Below are 22,328 nucleotides of genomic sequence, written 5' to 3' on the forward strand. Positions count from 1 at the left end.
ATAAATATTTTTTAAATGGAAACACAAAAGATGGGCAACTCAGATTACAGCTCCCAGGGCACAAAACCCTAAATCAACCACAGCCGAGAATGCCTCACCTCAGCCTTGCACAGTCACTGCAGATATTTGGGGAGGGGGATGCGGAGAACTCAACGCATGTCTTCATCCACTGATCTCTGTAAGACAGCCCAGGAACACCACCAGTGACATGAAACGGGCTGGATCTGCTCAGGTCCAGGGATTCAGTGATCTTGAACCAGAAATTCCAAACCAGGGGTCCAGCAACACCAAAGAAAAGGGAGCAGGAGGTCAGGGCGGCACCCACCTGGGCGGAGTTCTCAAACATGACACCTTCTCAAAATCTTCCCAGGGACAAAGGGAGGGACGTGGAAAATGCCCTAATGCATCCTCTTAACCAGAGCCTGAGCACTTCTCCACCAGAGAGAAACACAGTGCAACAACAGTGACTTCGAAGTGTGCAGGCCGATTACAGCTTTACTTTCAAAAGAGCTTTGATTGATCTTTTTTGATAGACCTGAAATAAATTAAACTAGATTGACTCACTTGAGAATGGACTCTAATCCCTTAGTCAGATCCCGGAGAACTCAAACCAAACCAGCTGTTAATTTAGGCTTTATAAGATAAAGCATGAGAAATCCAAGCTGATGTACCCCAGAGCAAAGCTTACATCATCTCGGTAAGCAATCAACTTACTGCTTCTTTTAGGAACTAATCAGTTCTTGGGTAAGTGGGTGCCAAGCCTGCACTCTCAGAGTGAAACTAGCTCGAAGAAAGGAAGAAAGTCAAGAGAGGAAGAAAGATCCCCAGAAACACTGACTCACTCCCCAGCAAGCTCAAAACCAAGACATTTTCACTTTGCTTTCTGCAAGGCATGCATCTCCCGCTCCAGAAACTGCAATAGCTTGACCAGAGCCTCAGCACCAAGCAAGAGGAAGCCACCGACAATGTTTCTTTAAAAAAAAAAAAGGGGGGGGGGGGACCACAGAATTACCCAGAAAATATTCCCCACTACTTTTTTATTCCCGCATCTTTGAAGATCACACTGTCCCCTTTATCTTTGCTCCTGGGTGCCTTTGATTTGAATATAGGAACCCCAAGGCTTTCAAGTGGCGGCTGCCCATGGCACTAATAGAGTTAACAAGCACATGCGCGCGCGCGCGCGCACACACACACACACACACACACACACACACACACACAACTGCAGGCTTCTTCCCAAGCTAAACTCTACCGGCTAACAGGCGGCCCTCCCAACTTCCAACAGCATTTTTTGGAAAGAGATTTCATGCCTCCATCCCAAAGTGAAGGTGGGCATTCACCTCGATGGGACCCCACCCACAGCCGCAGCCCGGGAGGCTCCAACACAGCGCCTCTGCTTCGGAAAAAAGCAAGGCTGCCAGGCCTCTTGCTCCTCAACAATGATGTTTCATAGAACACTCTGTTTACCGAACATAAGGGGATCAAGAACTGAAATCCAATTTAAGGAATTATGGTGCCTTCAGACTGCTTTTCCTCAACGATGAAAAAAGACAGGCATGTTGTTTCTGGAATTAAGCCAGAAGAAACTGATCCTTGTAGTAATACAAGGAAAAAGAAAGAAATCAATGTATGTGTTCACGTATGTGTTGGGGGGAGGGAAATAACTAAAACAGGAGTAAAAACCTGAGCAGCAAATGGACCTGTTTCCTGGTATGAAAGGCTCCTGAAGTCGATTTCAAAGTCCTATTTTGATATCTATCTGATCGAGTAGAATACGGTTCATCTCTCCACGCCTCTGAGAAGCAGAAGAAATTTAACCAGAAAAGACAGCATGAAAATCAACATGATGTCTGTCCACTTGCCTTTATTAGTAGTAAAACGGACCATGTACCCCAGCAACAGTTAGAACCTGACAGGACAACAGTTATCATTCCCCTTTAAATGAGAGTAACCACTGGGGGAGGGTATAGCTCAGTGGAAGAGTGCTGGCTTAGCATGCACAAGGTCCTGGGTTCAATCCCCAGGACCTCCATTAAATAAATAAGTAAAACAAACCTAATCACCCACCTTCTAAAAAAAAGTAGCCACTCCTGCTCTGTACCCAGCACTGGCCATTGGGCTGGGGCTACGTGTATGTTATCCTATTTAATTCTCTGAGATCGGTTTTCTCTTCATTTTATAGACAAAAGTGAGACTCAGGGAGGTTCCAGAACTGGTCAAGGCCCCACACGCAATAAATGGGTGTGACTTGAGACCCCAGCTCTCATCCATCATCCTAGAACACTTCCTTTTTACAGCAAAAGTGTTTAAGTCCAGAGAAAACAGCACGTGCACAGCTTTTCACCACTGCATACATCCTGTGGCGGCATTTCACAGATCAGCAAACTGAGTCTCAGAGAAGAAAGCCCTTCACAGACAGACCATGATGCGGCGGACTGCACCACGTTCTGAGCTTCCGGGCCCCCATCTCTAATTATGAAGCTTCCTCCTCGCCTTTAATTAATTCTTCCCCACTGCCATACCCAAAGACCAAGTCCTCCCCAGGGAAAAATGCCTCATCTCACCAAGTGCTGCCTGGGGAAACAGTTTTATGATTGGTGTTAATTTGCAGGAGGGGAGAGGGGGGATAGGAAGGAGGCAAAACTATTAGATGAAGTAAATTAAGACATTTCTGAGAGATATGGAATAAATCATCACATAGAGGGACTGACCGATTAAAAAGTACAGCACTGCTCTTGATAAAAGCTATTCCAAGGATAGCCAGGATGCTGAGACAGAACGAACCAGGACGGAAAGAGGCAGGCACCTTCCGCAGCCTAAGGCCACTGACCAGCTACAAAGGTCTAGCCAATGCCAACAAAAATACCATACCTTTCTGATGAACAAAGCCTGCTAAATACAAGTCCTTTATTTTTTTAAAGGGAGGTGGGTGGAATCACACTCATCTATTGTTTTATACCTCCTGAAGCCAAAAAGAGGGGAGTGAGGATAAAAAAAAAACTAAAAGGTCCATTGACTGTTTCCTGATTTCTCATATTTCATTCTGTCTTCTTTCATTCTGGCCTCTGAAAACCTAAGGAAAGGTAGCCATAAAAATGGAGAAATCTCCAAGCACCATGTGTGAATTCAGCCTGCGGTGAAGGAGGGAGGTCTGAACTGGACCTTCTGGAACCAGGAAGTGTTAGAGAAACAATGGCGGCTGTCAAGTCAACGGGGAGAATCAATGTCATTTCTTAACCTCCGCTGAGAATAAATCATCCCGGACAAGCTCCTCCCACATCACTGTTACCCAAGTGGAAGTGTGAACAGGCCTGAGTCCAGTGTCCACTAACTGATTCTTGCCCAGGAAAAAGTCACAGGAAAGTGCCAGCGAGGGGACCTGTGTTGTGGGCACGGACTCAGCTGCAGAGACGCCACCCCTCCTCCCATGTGTGCTAGGACCCAGGGCCCCAGAGTGGTTGGCTTTCAATCACAGGTTCTGAAGGTCTCTGGTCCCCGGTAACCCACCAGGGTCGCTTTTCCTTGAGGCCAAAGTGGAGGAGGAGGGGGCTGTTACACACTTATTACAAATTCAGACAAACAATAGCCTGACCACAGCAGCCCCAGGAAACTCCCTCGTAAAGAAAGAAGTAAGTGTTATTAGGTTCGCAAGCCAGGAGCCAGCCCTCTGCCTTTCAAGAACTGAAAAGGGATGCCTTTTAAAATCTATCCTTTTTAATGAAGTTCGGAGCCACAGAAGTTTGACCAAAGGAGAGAGCAGACCCTACAACTAGAAGGCCACCAATTCCTGTCTTGCTGTCACTAATTTCATGCCCATCAGAAGCTAAATAATTCTGAGTCCAGTACCCCGATGGCTTTTTTTGTCTGCCCTCCCAGGGGAGATAAATTATGTCACAGCCCAGACCCTTCCACCCTAATGCTCTCCAAAAGGTACTCTGGCCTCCTGATTCGACCCACTCTCCTACAGGAGAAATAACTCAAAACCGGATTTTTCTGGCAGGGGGAAAAGAAAAAACACAAAAAGGTATGCAACACAATACATCACCAACTTGTCAACTTGGCAAGGGGATAACAACACTGTTTTCAGGGTGACCAGCTGTCCCAGTCTGCCTGGGGCCCATGGGTTTCCTGGGACACCCGATGGGAAACAGTAACAACACCATTAAACCTTTCTCGTGCACAGGGCACTGGGCTAACCCCTCTCACAGAGTCTCACCAAAAGCCACACAGCAACAAGTCTTCTTACTAAACCCATTTTCCACAGATGAGAAAATGGAGGCACAGAGTCATTAAGCCATGAGCTCGACTTTTTCAGCTCGATGTAGAAAACAACCCCCCCCCAAAAAAAAAGTGATGGAAGTGAAATTCTGGGAAAAAGGAAAGTTCATACTTTCTGGGAAATTTTGACCTGGAAACTCATTAATGAGGAAAATATATATATATATATTTCCTGCCAGAGGAGATGAGAGGAAAGCCAAGGGGACTGGGAGAAATACAGAGAACAGGAAGATCAATCACAAGTTGGTCTAGATGTTTCCAAAATAGTCCAGAGAGGTGTTACATAACTAACACAGAAAGACAGAGAAGAAACCCCAGGTGAGGATGTGACTGCAGCAAATCCAGGCCGGGAACAGTGCTCTGCAGCCACTTGCCCAGGAACCCAGGCCCCAGGCAAGGTCTCCAACCTCAGAGTTCCTTGGGAAAGCATCCCGGGGCTCCCCTTCCTCAGACTCCCATGGTGGTACCAGGTCCCTCCAGTTCCCCCCAGTTCCCCAGCAGCCAAATTCACGAGCTGTGATGGCAACTGGAAACCACAAACCATGAACGGAACCAGAAGTCGGCCGAAAGATAAAAATCCACTCTCACGGCAAAAGCAACGATAACAGAACCACGGAGGCTGAAATCAAAACCATATCTGCTTTGCATGGGGCGTGTGGTTTTGTGTGTGTGCTTTCTACGTGTCAGCTCATCCGTTCCTGTCACATGCAAGTCACTGTCGGGCTCCTTTCACTGCTATGCAAAACCAGGGGCCTGGAGAGGAGCATTTTGGCCAAAAATTTCAATAAGTGTGGAGAAGGAAACACCAAACAGCTCTCAACTTATTACTATTAAATAAACAGTTGAGGAGGACAGGGTACAGCTCAGTGGTAAAGTGCAATGCTTAGCATGCATGGTCCTGTGTTCAATCCCCAGTATCTCCATTAGATAAATAAACAAAAATCTAAAAATAAATAAACCTAATTACCTCACCCCACAAAAAAGTGAGAAAAAAAAAGAAAGAAAGCAAACAGTTGGGGAGGCAGGGACACCCAACCCAACTACAAAAACAACGATATTGGTGCTTTTCCTAAACTCTCCTAAAATGACAAAATCATGGCAGGAGTAGCAGGCTTGTAGGGGAATGATAAGCGTATTCGGAGTTATTTCTGATGAAGATAAACTGGCAAATTTAAGCCAACGGAAAAGTTACCCAAGCAAAATACAGCTTCTTTTTGGTTGCCCTTTTTTGGCGGGGAGGAGAGGGACCCTCTTCCAAGGAAAGAGGGTCTACCACGTGATTGAAGCCTTTTCCTCCAGAATTCAGGCCCTGGGTGTCAAATCTTCAGACACAAGGGGCTTCACACATCAGGTCTTCAGTGGGGAGAATTCATCAACTGCTTTCACTCACCATTGTGAAACATGTGACAAGTGACAAGTTTTTTAAGAAAACACAAAACAAATTCAGGTACACAAAGCATGTTGGTGGTTTGGTAAACATGTTCTTTTTAGTTTAAGGGCATTCTTGAACCTTCCTGTGAGTTCTCTTTCACGAAAAATGTCTGCCTACGTTGGGTCATTAAGGTTTTTTTTCAGTTAACAGGAAAACTCTTGGCTTCTTTGGTAATGATTAAGAAAATGCTGCTGGATTCCAGAATAAAAACTAAGTGACTGAAGACCAGGAGGAGGGAAGAAGGGAGGTTTACTTTCAAGGATAAGAATCAAATTCAGAACTCAAGACTCCCGGAACATCTCCCAAGTTGTCTTATAGATTCCACACATCAATTAAGCCCTTATCTAGAACTTAATACCATGAGGAAGCTAATCTTTTAAATTCTACAGAAAATAATTTATTTTAAGCTAAAGAGTTGCTATTATCTCACTATTTCATTTCTGTATCATATTTTAAGTATTCCCAGGTCTTTGACTGTGTATTTACATCTGAGGAGCCACTCAAAAGGACAAAAATTCCTCTTTGCACAGGACTGCAAGATTTCAGCTCTAACAACCAGAAAATGACAAGTTAATCATGAAAGCAAGGCGGTAGAGTGCAAGCTGAGCATGCAGGAGGTCCTGGGTTCAATCCTCAGTACTTCCATGAATGAATGAGTATTATCCCCTCCCCCTCAAAAAAAAAAACCCCAGAAAAAAGAAAGCACCCCTCCAAGGCCCCTGGAAAGACCCACCCCTACCATGAACCAGCCATTCTATCCACAAAGTAGATGCTTTTAAGAGTCTGTTTTCCAATCTCCACCTCCCCCCCACCTCCATTCACTGCCTGCTCAATTCACATTGTTTATACCCCACCCTCAGGAGTGTAAATCTGACAACGGCTTTCGAGCCAAATCAGAGCCGCTAAAACTCAAGGACTGCAAAGGGTGCTCCCTCTTTCGGTGCAAAGATCTTCACGTTCGGAAGCACATCTCAGTGTTTTTTCTAAATTAATTTAGTTGCATTACTTGTTCCGAAATGATTAGCAGGTCTACCAACAAGCAGGTCAACCTGAGGGCTTTATATGCTGGCAGGTTTCGGTGGAGATGGTAGGTTAAATATTTCAAAGTATTTTGCCTAGATTCTACTGTTGAACTAGTTTAGAATACTCAGACTGCCAGAATTCAGTTGAACTGTAACTATAAAATCTCAGTTTTTCATTATCATCCCCTGATGGGTGCTTCAACAGAGTTGAAAGTTGGAGAAAGCCAGAACGTAAAATCCTAACAAATGCGCCTCTGGGAGCAAAGAGTTGCCTGGAATGGACACTAAATGTACGCTGTGACCCCATACAATGAACTGCACCCCAATTACAGAAAAAAAGACTCTGAAGGCTTTAACCTTCATTTACACCAGTGCTCCCAATAGTCAGATTTATGGGCGGGGTGGGGCAAGAGGGCACAGCCATGAATTTCTTGGCGGCCCACTGCCAAGCTCCTTGTACACGCCAGTCTTTGCAACGCTCCTCTCAACAAGCCAAGTGTCCAAGTCCTGTCCACTCCACAATAGAAAAGAAACCCCCAAACCAAAAGAGAAACACCAAACAATCACAACTCAATGGGAGGCTCCAGCCACTCCTCCCAACACAAAAGGAAGCCAGAGTCTAAAATATCCTGGGCCAAGACAACACTGGGGGGGGGGGGGGGGCGGTTGCCAGGCGGGCAGAAAAGCAAAATCATAAACTCATCAATTCAGGGATAAAATCATAAAATTCCCAGGAATGCGAACAATTCAGTGAATCTAGGCTACGAGGTCCTTATAGACCCTAATTAAGTCTGAGCTGTGGAAACACCAGGATTCAGCACTGAAAGTCACTTCTCTGAAGGTGCATGCTTTCACTCCCCTCATCACCATATATTGAGCACCTACTACACACAAAGCTAGGCCACCGCTCAGTAGCTATTTTTTAAAAAATAGAGAATTTTAAATAGATTAAGACCTTCCAAACTCTTCCAAATGTGCATAACATATGAACTGCAGAATAATAACTGCTTTCCAGTAGAGAATCAAATGCTCCAAGATTATCAATTTAAATTTAGCCATCCCTTTTCTCTCTCTCTGTCTTAAATCATCATTAAGCAAACAGAAAGAGCATTTTCTAGGCCTCCTACTACAAGGCTTGGAAAATCCCATAAGGATATTAGGGGCCTGGAAATACAGAAGAGGAACCCCAAATTTCCTTTATTATTTTGGACTGTCAATAGCATTTAGGCAAAACACCTCCTCCCATTTCTGCTTCATATGTTTTCCTTATTGGTTCATTTACACGGCGCTGCTCTCCCAACAGCAGTCAGTACATCGTTTTGTCATTTCTGCCTTTCCCCGCCATTAGGGCAGGCTGCAGAGACGACACCCCAGCTGCCTCCCGGAGTAGCCAGCAGCATCAGCGCATCCCTTCCCTCCAAGTGGTCCCCCCGTTGACTAATGTTCACCAACACTCATACATCATTCCCAAATTGGTCCAAATGAATTAAACACAGCTCTGCTTAACATTACGAGATTTAAATGGATTTTCTCTCTACAGGTCTGCCCCATAATTGGGTTTATCCATCTTGTTGAAGTACAGTTTACACTTGCTAACATCACGCCAATTCAAGTTACATTTTCTGCTCCAGTGGCAGGAGCAAGGCAGATTTGTCATCGGATCATAACAGGTAATTCAAACAACAATTAGTTTGATGACGGCCCGTATGTCAATGTCTGCTCCCAGCAGCCCGGCTCACAGTCCGTGTGCTCTCTTCCTCAAGATGAATTGTCTTCACAATTCTTCAATTTCAATCATCGACAATGTTTACTGAATCAACTTAAAAACTATTGACACAAGACTATCTTCCCTACGGAGCAACCTCACTAAAGGCCTGGTGAAAAGAATCCTCCAGGCCCCCCAGGATGGGCTTACACACATCCATTTTCATGCCTTGGATAACTTCTGATTTTCAGCCAACCTTCTTGATTCTGGTGCCTCACCTCACCCTCAAACTTCAGGGAGGCACAAGGTTTAGGAATAAAAAGGAATGAGTTTGTTTGTGTAGGCTCATCCATCCACAAGTAAGAAAACGCTTGTTTTCATTTTTGTTTTTTTGGAAGTCCCCTGCAGGAATGAATGACAAATTCTCAAGATCTGAGAAAATGTTAAGACCCAATGGGTAACACTACTTGTCGTTAAAAAAAAAAAAAAAAAAAAAGCTGATATTGCTTTTAAAAACCAACTAACCTCCAAGCATCTTGAAAGCTAGAAGACAATCACATAAATATAAACTAGTCCAACCACGGTTATGCACTGAGCGATGCCACAGTCACTGAGACAGGGTGCAAATTCATGCACTGAAGGGGAACTGAAATCAAAATATGAGATACCCGGGAAAGAACATTAAGTTGACATAGGGACTGAAGGTCCATCTCAAATTATTTGGTTGAGTACCAAAAAATATATTCATTGGCCTCTCATGTTATGAAAGAGACTGTTAAGAGAAATACGCAAACTTAGGTACTCTGTTCCCTCTCTGCCCACAGTCTGTATTATTTAAACACATTCGCACCCTTTGTTGAGCACCTACTATGTCCCAGGAATTCCTGCACGGCACTCTAAGGATACCAAGATGAGGCACAACCTCAAAAGAGCTTATATTCTCATCAAATGGTACAAGGACTAGGCAGGATTTTTAAGTGACCTAAGAGAAATTCACACAGCAACCAACAGGAGTCACAAATCTTTGTTACCCAGCAAAGATAGTCCACGTTATCAAATTTATCACGTGTGATATTCTTGACAGGAAATAAAACATACACAATGCACATCGGAAAAAGGCATACTCTAAATCTACAAACAAGTACTTCACAGAGGTCCCTGTGGTTAAACACGGCAGCTTGGATTCATCGAGCAGTGTGCCACTGCCCTGCCCAGCCATTTCAGACCTTATCTCACTTAATCTCCCAACAACTTTCTGGAAACTGGTAGCACCATCATCCCCATTTTACAGATTAGGTAGCAGAGGCTCGGCAGACCTGGACCTGAACCCAGGTTATCTGGCTCCAGAAACACGAGCTGAACCTCCCACCTCCTCTTGTACCTGTCCCTTTAAAATGGAAAGGCAATGCTACGACAGCCCAATGGAAGGGTGCATACTTTGTTAAACTAAGCCCGTAGTTCTCAACTATGGACAGTTTGGACCACAAGGGGACATAGGGCAAGGTCTGAGGACATTTTTGGTTGTCATATTTTTGTTGGGGACTAGTGGCACAGAGAGGGTTGAGGCCAGGGCTCTTGCTAAACAAACATCCTGCCATGCACAGGACAGTCCCCAGTGCAACAAAGAACCATCCGGCCCAAAATGCCAACCATGCTAAGGTTGAGAAACCTGGGCTCAGTCATCTTATCTCACTAAGCCTGCAAAAACATGCAAATTTCCACTCCAGGCCTCAATCAGTGTAGAAGCTGGTAAAACCAAGTGTTTTTCCAGCTGGTACCATAAAAAAAATGGGGTTTTGTGAAGATGCTTCAAAGTGTCCACAAATGTTTGATTCTAATGTTTCTTTTTAGAACAAGCTCTAGATCAAGAAATATATAGCACCTGTCCCTACTTTTAAGCTTTACATATTTTTTGAATCTCAGTGTATTATTCATTAAAATATTAAACTGCCAACCACCCTGCGGGTTTTGGTGGAAACTTCAGGAAGAATGGTCTACTGTAACTTCTGTTTAATTGAAGTGGATGTTGAGATGTCAATATAAACCGTTTAAAGAAAAAAAAAAAAAAAGCTGTAGCCACTAAACTGTTTGACCAGGATTTGATACCACAAACCAAACCAAACTCCAGAAACAAATTATGTGCTAAGCTTGGTAAGCCTGCACGTGTCAGGAGAACCCACTTAGAAATTTCTGTGCTTAGCTGGATGACCCCATGATTCTCAGGTACTCTCTAAAAAGTTAATAGCAAAGTGCAACTTATAAAATGGAGTCACTAAGAAAATACAAGGGCTGGCTGCCACAGACCAGACCCCTACGCCTGCTGGCTGTGGCCCAGAAGGGGGCACATATGGCTGATAGAACAGTTGTTTCCATTCTTTCCAGTTGTTCCAGTCAAAGACGACCAGACGTCCTCTCCGCAGCCTCCCCAGCCCTCTTACAGACCATGCAGGCTGGGCCCCAAGTGCCTTAAGACAGTGGAGAATGAACAGATACAAATACCTCAACTCAAACAAATACAATGATAAAATTAAAACAGATAGAAGTTTAGAAACGGTAAGTAAAAACGGTAACACTCGATTGTCTTATTTTATCTGGCCAATGTAATGCAACTGCTATTGGCTTAGACAAGACAATAATGTCTCCTTAAAAGACAGACATCAGGCCACAATGGACTCCCGGGTTCTGGTCTGGGCTCTGTTTCTGCCGAGTTGTGGGACCTCAGACAAACCGATTCGCCTCTCTGCTCCCCAGTTTCCTGGCCTGTCTAAATGGACTCTACCTTGGTTCCACTCCAAGAGTGGTCTGGGGCCCAAGGGCATCAGCATCCCTTGGCAGTGTGTTAGAAATGCAGGCTCTCAGGCCCCCCCTGGAATCACTGATTCCGCATCTGCATTGTCACGTGACGTGGAGGTGTGAGCAGCACTTAGACAGCCGGCCCCCTCCCTTCAGGGTCCCCGAGCTCCCTGCACATATGACAGCAAGAGTCCCACCTTCCCTCACCGGTACTAACTCAGGAGGCAGTGAGCATCCTTGATTACCTGATAATGAAATGTTCTCAAAACAGAGGCTACTATCATTGAACAGACATGCTTTAAAGAATTCTGAATGTAACCAGCCTTTTGTCCCCCAGGGAAAAAAGAGTCAAGCTAGAATAAGCCAGCAAACAAACAGACGACTACAAATAGTTGTTCTCATGAAACAACAGGCATCAGAATCATCCCAAGAGTGGAATGGGGTACAGATTCCAGGATCCCCTAGATTGGAGCACTGTCTTTAATGCTCCCCCCGGGGATTGTAATGTGCAGCTGGAATTGGGAAGCACGGCCCTGGTCCAGTGGTTCTCAACGTGCTGTCGCCAGAGAGTGGGCATCAGCATTACCTGTAAAAACTTGTTAAAGCTGCAAATGTCAAGACCTACCCAGACCTACAGAACCTCAAACTCTGGTGGGGCCACAATCTGCATCCCAGCAAAGCCTCCAGGCACCTACCTTCCGGGGGATGCCTGCTCAAATTTGTGAAACATAGACCTAGTTCTAAAGAAGGAAGATCTCCAAGGGGTTAGAACCCAGGAGTCCGTATTTTTGAGCAGTGCCCAGGGGATTCCTTGGAATACAGCCCAGAGAGCTGGCTGGTCACCTGCTTCAGGAAACCCCCAGGCCCTCCTGAGCATTATTCTGAGCAGACAGTAGTTAGCATGAGATATGCGGTACAGTCTCTCTCCAGTCTGACTGCCCTAGTTTGAATCCAAATTCCCTGAATGTGGGCAAAATATCTCAGGTATCTAAGTGTCCGTTTCCTCATTGACAAAATGGGGATAATCATGGTAAGAGTAACTACACCATTTGGGTTTCCTTCTGTGTCGTTATGAAGAGTCAATAAATGATACACATACAGCACTTAACATTGGACCCAAAGCATCGGGAGAAGTCAATAAGCAGAAGCTGCTACCATTATCAACTGTTGTCACTGCTTCTGACCCCAAGACTAAACACATTACTGCCCAAGCTAGCCTTTCATAAACAAAGAAATGCCTCTTCCTGAGCCTTACAGAAGCCTCTGGCTCTCTTCACATACCCAGGGAAAAGGAAAGGCCTCAAAAGCTCACTGGAACCTGAGTGCAGTCTAGTTTCTCACCCAAAATGAGAAGAAAAGTTATCCCCATCGAGTACGTGGCCAGCCCTCAATTTTTAGTCAGCAAGTGAAAAACAACTGAGCAGCCAATAAATGATCAACTGACTGATCCCAGAAGCCTCTGGGGCAACAATCCCAAAACTTCAGTAGGTGAAAAGCAGAACCCTGATTAAAAATGCAAACTCGCGGGCTGCACAGGAAGCCTGCTCTATCGGACCAAGGGGAGTGGGGCACTTACAAGTCAGCATCTAACTCATCACCAGAAAGGAAGCTCCCAGACGTGTTTTTGCTCACTGACGAATTCCGCAGGGGCCAAGCACACAGCAGAAGTACACCAAACATTTCTGAATGAATGAACAAATATTCTGAGGTATGGACTTCAATGAGACAATTAGGCTATAACTCATCACTTGTAGCAAGTGAATGAACCTTTGGAATGAGTTAACTGGCATCTGGAGGCTTTGTCAAAGTACTCCAGTGAAAATGACATCTGTGTCTGTCTGTCTCTGTCTGTCTCTTTCTCTCTCGGGCACACACACACACGCACACACACCCCCTCTGTGGAAAGTGGACATGAAATCTCACAACCAGGTCTGGAAATAAGAGTAAAGAAAAAGTGAGGAAGTGAATGTACCAAGTACTGAGGTTGTTTCTGTGAGTTCTCCCTCTTAGCCCAGATTTGCTCCTCAACTGAGGTGGCAAATCCTCAAGAAAACTGCAAGGCCAGGGAACTTGCGGAGCAAAGGAGGGCCTCATTCACAAGAGCCAACCATCAGAAACGTCAACTGGGGAATAAAAAAGCCAGGAGCCCTCCAACATCCTGGCCAAACCCCCTGGTCTAATTCTCTGGCCACTCTGATCACAAACAACAAGGATCTACTGGGGCAAAGTGATGGACTCCAAGCCACAACAACTCAGGAATCTCAACCACGTAAAGACTCAGACAAGACTCAATGTCAAGTTCACATTCAAGAATAAAGGAACAACATGGGGCAAGATGCTCTCCAGCTTCTATCCTTCTCTCGCTGGCTCCACAAAGCACAAAACCCTGAGGAGAGGCCTCAGGCCGTACTGAATCATGGGGGATGAGTTCTAAGACCGAGCAGGAGGGGTATGAGCTGGCAGAACTCAGACGGGAACGTGCAAGCCTGAGGACATGAGGGAAAGCAACACCCACTGCAAAATCTCCACTGCTCAGCTGTGTAAACAAATAAAATGGTCCATTTCTTCTGGATCTTCTCCTAGTTGTCTTTGTGCACGCACACACACACACAGACACACACACACACAAACCACTTCACATCTGAAAAGAAAAACAACCAAGAAAGGTCTACACAGTTTGTTTTTGTTGCGTGTGGAGTTTTTTTCCCCCCCCAAATCACATCTGACTTGGTGTTAAAACATCAACCTTTGGCCAAAATACTCTTAAAACAAAGGCTTAATTGGTTCTGAAGTAGCCCTTCTGAAAACCAAGGGAAACATCTTCCATGGGTCTTGACCTTGATTACAGAACTGCTCTTAGGGTTGGAATAATGATGAAGGAGGAGTGGTGGAAAAACTAGCTTCAGGGAAGCAACGGGGAGAGTGCCTAAATGTTTATCCACAGTCACCTGCGGGGCGTCCCTGGGGGGCATCCGCAACACCGGGCCACCTCTGTGCTCAGCCTGCAAAATCCTTTCCCGGAGTTAATGGAGAGATGGTGGGAGGAGTTCCCAGGAGCAGGGGCCAGAAAACAAAGCACCTCATGAAGGGAGCCTGGGTGGACTCCTACGCGTCACTCACATACCTAACGACCACTCTGCTGGTGCCTTTCAATGACAACACCTGAAATCCAGTGTTCAGGTCTTTTTCAAAAGGGCAACAGAAGCTAAACACAGGTATTACTCACCCAGTCCACTCTGGGTACAAACAACAGAATCTGAAACATATATTCCTCCGAAAGATGCAGGTTAGGTTACCAGGGCCTTATATTCATAATAGCAGAAAACTAGAAGCAATCCAAATATCCAGAAACATAGGACACGTGTGCTGTGAAATAGTACACGGCCGTGAAAAGGAGCAAACAATGTCACAGGCAATTACAGGGATGTAACTCACAAACACAATGCTGAGGGCGGCCAGACATGAGACAGTAGATTCTACATGATCTCATTTCTAAGAAGCTAAAAAACAGACAAAACTAATCTATGGTGACAGACGAAACTAATCCACGGTGAGAATTTTTGTTGGCAGTGGGAGAGAAGCCTCAAATAAGCAAGACTCCTGGGGAATTGGTAATATTTTTTTTCAGGGCCCAGCAAACTATAGCCTATGTGCCAAATCTAGCCACTGTCTGTTTTTATAAAGTTTTATTGGGACCCAGTTGCACCTGTACCTATTCCTTTATATTTTTGGCGGCTCTCACACACAATGGCAGAATTGAGTAGTTACCACAGAGACTGTGTGGCCCACAAAGCCTAAAATATTTACCACGTGGCCCTTTACAGAAAAAGCATTCCAACCCCATTCTATATATATGGATCTGAGTGATGGTTTCATGGATGTTCACAAAAGTAAACATTCATCCACCTCTCCACTAATGGTCTGTGCACTGAGCTATATTTATATCATCACAATAAAACTCTTTACAAGTCAATAGAGTTCAAAAACTATGTCTTTTCTTTAAAAAGGCTTTTTAATTTTCATTCCGATTTTATTTGTGTTAACCATTTAGGGAGAACATGGTCTTTGTGTTACTCTTGTCTTTCCAAAACTGAGCCAGGTCAGGAGACTGTCAAAAGTGAGGAAGAGCCCGACGCATCAATCGATATTGTGTCCAAACCTTTTCCAAGAACATAACATGTCTACAGAGTCCCTCGGAGGCCATTCATGTAAACGATGAACTTGGCCAAGTCCTGAGATTACAGGCGAGGTGGGAGGGGACAGGGGTATGAATCTCATGTGATGCACGGTGTCATACTACTTGAGGTTATTTTAGGATGTAGCTTAGGAGAGCAACCAGCTCAGCTCAGATTGAAATACAGTATTTATTAAGGTTAGACAGTTGTAAATTTCCAGGGAAGAAAATTCTGCCCCGACAATCGCGTTGCATTTAAGGCTTAAATTGGAGAGTCGGGCAGAGAGGAAACGTCTGCTATACTCTACACTCAAGTAGGGCCACCCTCCCCTCTAAGCCCCACATTGCTACAGAGTTGCTGTGTGCCTTGGGAACAATTTTACTGCGTCTGAGGTTTCCTCTTTTTTTCCCTTGGCTTCTTTTGTTTTGTTTTGTTTTGCCATTTATCCTTTGATGAGCGAACTAAAATTACAGCTAGATACCATGTGGCTTGGCCTCATCCCGGTCTAGCGGTGACTGGGGGAGAGTGAGCCCTGAAAGCATGGCGGAGCTGGGTCTCTAATAAAATGTCTCCCTGTTTGCCCACGTGGGCACCAAGCCCTAGCAAACAGAAGCAGGGGAGAACAGTACCACCTGCTCACAGAGGAACAGCAATGGTTTCAGTCCTCCACACAATGAGCTCTGTGATTTACTCCGTCTTCCTCCTGAGAAAAGAGCTTCACGTGGCCCGCACCGGGCCAGGTGGTTTGGAGAAAGATGAACGGCCCCACCTAACAAGGGACATTTCAGCGACGGGTGTAAAGACACAACAGCTGGTCTGGTCTCAGCCAGTCTGGTCTCCCAGTGACATGGCCCCAGCCAGCCTTTCCACATCAAGATAGGGATCACGATGCTATTCAGCCTCAGCAATTCCCACACCCTAGGCAACAGGGCTTCCCAGCCCTCCACAAGATGTAGTAGGCCTCCAGACATTGTTTGTTCATCCATCCATTCATCAAGAGTTAGGGTTTGGGCTTGTTCGCCAACCAAGTCCTGAGTCGACACCATTTTCTGGGAGCAAAATTCACTGCGCCATTCCTCAAAAGGAGGAAGGGTCCACCAGGACGTGGGCCAGAGGGAACAGTGGCCAACAAGAATTCCAGCCTTGGAAGTCTCTGGGGGTGAAGGAATAATCCCAACAGTTACACTTTCGCCTAAAATATACACACAGATCGGCAACACAACTGCAGAAGGAACCAAAATATTTTTTAAATACGTTACTGTCACCTTGACATCAGCCCAAAATATTAGGGCTCCAACAAATAATGATGTCTGCTGAGTCACACTTTTCGCTGGTGGAGTAATTCACAACTGAGCTGGGGGGCAAGGGCTATTGGGAAGTCTTCTCCAGGCAGATGCAGATCTGAAACAGCAGAGCTACAGAGATGCGATGTGGCTGCACTTCCACGAGACCACAAACACAGACACAAGTTACCCGCAAGTGGTACCCACCAGAAAGGGAGCAGTGGAATAACATGAATGATACAACCAAGCGATACCAACTTCCAAGGAGAGACGACCCCAGAGCCAGACTGGAACAAAAACCTCCCTTCGAAGGGTTAACCCAGAAGCAGAAGACTCAAGAAGTTTCGGCACCATTAGTTACACCATGAGGTGCATCCATCCTGGCAAGGCCAGGCAGACAGACGAAAATCGTATTAGTCTGCCCTCCCTCCACTACTGCATTCTGCTGGCATCAGTTCAGCTCTGAGTCTATATTAGTCCATGATTTGTTTAGCTAGCTTTTGGATTTAAGAGAATGGAAGTACTACGTGAGCAGGAAACAGGACACTCATCAGAAGCTGGGATCCGAAGCCTTTCCCTTCCAGTACGTCTAGTGTCATATATCAACAGGTCCAAGAGAAATCAACATTTCAGAACAATCAGGTCAAAAGCGGTATTCTTAGCACCACTTAAGATGATTCTGACCCACCGGAAACAACTCTCTGGCTGTCACACAGCCTCCTCTCCCATCTCCCCCCTGCCCCCACCTTAATTCTTCCCGTTCACATTCTGTCCCCTCATCTGAGTCCCAATTTAGGACCCCTCCCTAGGCAAAAACAAACAAACAAACAAAAACAGTAGCCAAACTGGGGTCTGTGAGACCATTATGCCTGATCTAGATATTATTAGCAAAAAACACAGGCTTCTCCTTTCTTCCATATCTTTAGATCATTTTAGGAGCATTTCTTCTGCTCTTGTTTCTTCTTGGCTTCCCACCTCCCCTGATGAATCAACCACCACCACCACCATCACCACCATCATCACCACCATCATCACCACCATCATCATCATCACCATCATCATCATCATCATCATCATCATCTAGGTTGGGGGTAGGGGCAGAGAATAAGAGACACAAGAGACCTACATATTGACAAATCAGGCTTCATGATCTCTTGCATGTCCTACCTGAATTGCAATCTGGTGTTCAATCGTTTTGTACGCAGAGTAATGTGTGCTCCCGGACTGAAAATGGAGCTGTAGAAAGAAACCAAATCAAAGCGTTCTGCTTATGTCACAAACTACAAGAAAACATCTTAAGCAGTTTATGAATAGCAGACAAACCTTCCTAGATTGAACTGCAGCCTTGGCATTCAATCAAGACCTGTGTATTTTTATCTGTTGCTATAAATAAGCTGCTCATAATAATCTTAAGTTAAAAAAAAAAAAAAACACCTATTCAGTAAGCAAAGGCGGGAGGGGGGGACAGGAGTGAGGATCAATGACATGAAAAGGAGAGACGGACGCCCATTAAGACATAAAGGAAGCTAGTGTGCAGAGCAGGAGGCTGCAGAGAAATTAACTGTGTGCTGCAAAAATCAGAATTGCGACACGTAGGCAAGAAGGAAAAGACTGGGAGAGAAAGGATGTTGAGAAGCCACAAGACTGCAAAGGTACAAGCCCCCCCAGAGTTCTAGTAACTGGGCTCTCACTCTCAAACACAATTCTATTTTGGGGAAAACAAATGTGTCAGGGAGAATTCAGGGGCCACCCAATGCCTTATACATTCTTTCGCAATGACTAAGCTATCAGTCCCAGGACAGCTCGGGACAGCTCTGCAGCCCGCACGCACTCTAGGAATCCACACTTCCCCAAAGGGGGAGCCAACCAGTGCCAAAGAGCCACCGAAGTTTCTAAAGACCCCCTATTTGGGGGCCGCTGGGTGCAGGTACCTCCCTGGTTCACCCAGACCTTCCACGTAGTCCCTCCTGGGCCTTTCCCTCTAAAGTCCTGTAGACCCCCCAACAAAGAAGTGGGTAACCCCAAAGGGAAAGGAATACCAAGATGCCTCTACTAATTCTTCTTTTCCCAAATAATACTCATTAATCTTAGGCTCCTACCAATTGGGAAAACAAACACTATCTGCTGATTTATTTCATAAACAGTGCAACAGTCACTAAAGGACCTCAACAATATCTGAAAATGCATTTTAACTTGCCATAAATGAACAAATGATGAAGAATCAGACAGTCCTATAAAATCACTGCCCATCCCCCTCGAGGGCAGCAACAAGCAAATCAGTTGCATTTCCAAACACAAGTCTGTATCATTACCGCAAACTATTGCTATTACTAGCACCAGACAATGACTATGACCAGAACCCTCCTGTACAGCAAAGCATAACCCAGCCCGCAAGTGAGTTTGAGACCTCATTATTTTGTATCTTGCTCCCTGTTAAAAAAAAAACTAGTTTATACGGATTTTTTTTTTAAGGAGAAAAAAAGAAGTTCACATAAGAACTTCTGAACCAGCTCAAACTAGATACCACATAGTTATGAAATTTTTAAAATAGCCTAAATCCACACTGCTCAAGGGGTAAGGCTGTCTTGTCCCTAGTTGGGGATATAGTAAGTTCTGAGGTCATTAGATCTTTTCCAAATGAACAAAAAAAGCACAAAACACTGCCTATATATATATATATATATATATATATATATATGAGTCTGCTTGCTCCCAAACATAATGGTAATCAAAGTTAAAAGGGGGCACAATACAGGTGGGTCAAAAAATTACATATTCCTTAACCTGTCAAAGCACAGGAATGGATCACACTCTCTAAAGGCTGAGCCACTGAAGGTAAGCCCCCCACACACACGGCCCCCCACACACTCAGATGCAGTTCATCCAAAGTGAGTCACTGAAAAAGACAATGAATTTGCCCCCTCGGCCCCCCTGTCCTTTTTGTGAAAGCTGCCAGTCAGTAAGCGGAGATCGCACTAATTACTGTGACAATTCTGCATCGTGTTCAAACAACTTTTGTGAGAGGGACAGGTTCCTCTGCGAGTTTGGAATTCTTGGCCAAGAGCAGCTCTTGTCAGAGAGGGGGGCTCTCCTGCTCAGGAGAGGAGGCAACACTAAAAGCTTATCCCCCTTTTCAGCTGGTTTTATTCTGCGCTTTTCCAACTGCCTGACTCAGAGCTTAATGGAAACTTGTCCAAGCTTTTTCTTCCCACAAACCCTGCGGAGCCCTAAGGCAATCTGCACTCAGGGTAACCACAGAAATCTCCTATCATCAATTAAAATTGAATGGACACCTGATAGCTAAGTATATATGTTGTGGAAACAAAATTTCATATAATCACAGCCTTCTGAATAAATTAATGAAACTGTGGCTAATCCAAATTCAATTTTCACTTGTCCAATTCCATTCATAATCCTTGCATTCATCACCATCCAAACAACACAACTCCAGAGAGAATGCTACAATTAAGACAGTAAATATATAGCTGCAAGGTCCTTAAGAATCCAACAGAACAAAGTTAACTTCACGTTCACATACACACCAATCTAACCCCCCCACAGGTGTCCCGGCACACAGAATAACCTCGACCAGCTCAAAAATACACACAGCACAAGCTCCAATGAAATCTCTACTCCCAGCCAGTACCCAGTGTGTTGGAGAGATTTCCAGCTCAACTTTCCCCAGCTACAGCAATGAGGACTTACAATTTTCTTGTTTCTCCTCTGGGTTTCCACCCCCTCTTTTCCCAAATACTCTTCTAAATCACACCCTTTAAACTGCTTTTTCCTTCCCTGTAAAACACAAAGATGCCTTGTTCATTATAGTCTAGCTTTTTAAAACAAAGATAAAATATAAGGACCCAGTAAAAACTTGGCATTCTAAACTGGAACAATAATTTATTTATATCTCTGTAAAAAGCTAGAAGGAAGAACAGAGAGGGTTGGCCCTTTGGGGCTTTTTTTGGAAGACGAGGGAAGGTTGAGAGATCTTAGCTGGCGATCTAAGGCTGATCTGAGTTTCAGAACCAGGCTCCCCCATGCCTGGGCTCTTGGGACCCTCCTGCTCTTGGTCACCTGCATCATTCCGAGTCACTTCCTCATCCAGCAATGGTGGCTGTTATACCCTGGGCACGTAATAGGGCCTCAACGTGTTGCCTCCCCCGCTGGGGCATCCGGAATTGGCACCAAATGAGAACACCAAGGTACTTTTCATGTCCTTCCTTCCCATGAAACTCTCAACAAAACAAACCTTCTCTTCCTGCGTGCTTGGTTACAGTGGCCAAGCCCACCCACCCATTCTAATACCCACTCCCTCCTCCATGACCCAGCCCTCTCTGCCCAGAGGAAGCGCCGTGGAGATGTGGCTGTGCTCAACACAGGTTTGTATAAATACTCCAGCAATTCAAAAACCAGCATTTTACAATTAACCACCTCCTTTATTATTATCCCATCCAGCTTTCTCTCGTTTCATTCCTAATCACTACTACTGGCCCTAAATTTGATGCTTCAGATACAAGTCATCAGAGATATTCAGGGAGGAAAGGGAAACAGCTTTTTCAACCACAGAAATCTCACTCTCAAAGGCAACTTAAAAAAAAAAAAAAAAGGCCTACATTGGGTTTTCCAGCACTAAGTTTACTTCCAATATGATGAAGATTAATTCTTTCTGCCTACTCATTCCACTAAATTGGGAAGAAGGGGAACAGTTGCTTTATTTCCAGTTTTATGAATCACCTAGCTTTCTCTTTTATTTAAAAAATTTTTAAAAAGAAAGAAATCCAGATTCATTTCCTAAAAGGTTTTGGTTTTGGGGGGTTTGGGGTCCACCTTCCTCTCTACTGTGTAGTTACCACCATGGGGCTCTTGAAGTTTAATTTCCATGTCATTAGCTTTTAAGACAGAATAGGGGCTTAAGAATACTTCTTAGGTCACCAGTCTTTTTCAGGACAACCCCAGCCCTATGCTGGGAGCCTTTAACAATGGGAAATAAACTTCTGATCAGGTCTTTGGGTGCCTGCCTGCCCTTTTAAAAAGTGCCAAGGGGGCTTCTAACTTCCACAGGGAAGGCAAAACCAGCCCTGACTGGTAGGTAAGGGGGCTTAAACATTCCTGCAAAGATCCAGACACGGAACATCTGTACCATCCTAAAACAACAACTTAACAAAGGCAACCCCTTTTCACTTCCTGGCATTCTCCTTCAGAAATTCTGCTGCAACAAAACACATGCCTTCAGACACAGGAACAATCTCTCCTACTGTCTCGATGTTCCATCAAATGTCTATTTACCCTCATTAATTTTTTCTTTTCTTTTCCTCAACCTGAAACCATCAGCTATGAGTCAGAGAAAGATCATTAACTTATACAGCTTCCATACACATCCACCTACTCACATTTGGGGAAAGAAGTATTGACTTGCAACACTGCCTGAGACCAAAATCCTCTAAGAAGGAAAAAAAAGGCGGGGGGGGGGGCAGGGGAATCGCTTCAAGAAAGTTATATCTATAGTCTTTGGGGGGATGCTACGCTCATTGTTTTTCCACTTTGTGCTGCAGTCTCTTGCAAAAAAAAAAAAGTTGAAGTTGAACTTGGTTATGATGGACACTTCTGGATTGGTTTGAGGGAAAATTAGATGATTTTCTT

The 22,328-nt window shown here is 44.8% G+C and overlaps 1 protein-coding gene across 41 annotated transcripts in view; it reads right to left on the reverse strand.

Annotated features, from left to right (window-relative positions):
* The window catches only part of TCF7L2 (transcription factor 7 like 2), a 190,686-nt gene that overhangs the window by 159,500 nt on the left and 8,858 nt on the right, over positions 1-22,328 (reverse strand). For 27 of the 41 annotated variants that reach the window (XM_032490895.1, XM_032490898.1, XM_032490896.1 and 24 more), the window contains exon 4: positions 17,856-17,924. The exons of the other annotated variants lie outside the window; for them this stretch is intronic. In XM_032490895.1, coding sequence (XP_032346786.1) covers positions 17,856-17,924 — 69 coding nt within the window. The remainder of the gene's footprint in view (positions 1-17,855; positions 17,925-22,328) is intronic. 41 annotated transcript variants of the gene reach the window in all.

This window comes from Camelus ferus, chromosome 11 (assembly GCF_009834535.1).
Source record: "Camelus ferus isolate YT-003-E chromosome 11, BCGSAC_Cfer_1.0, whole genome shotgun sequence".
In the NCBI taxonomy this organism is placed as follows: domain Eukaryota; kingdom Metazoa; phylum Chordata; class Mammalia; order Artiodactyla; family Camelidae; genus Camelus; species Camelus ferus.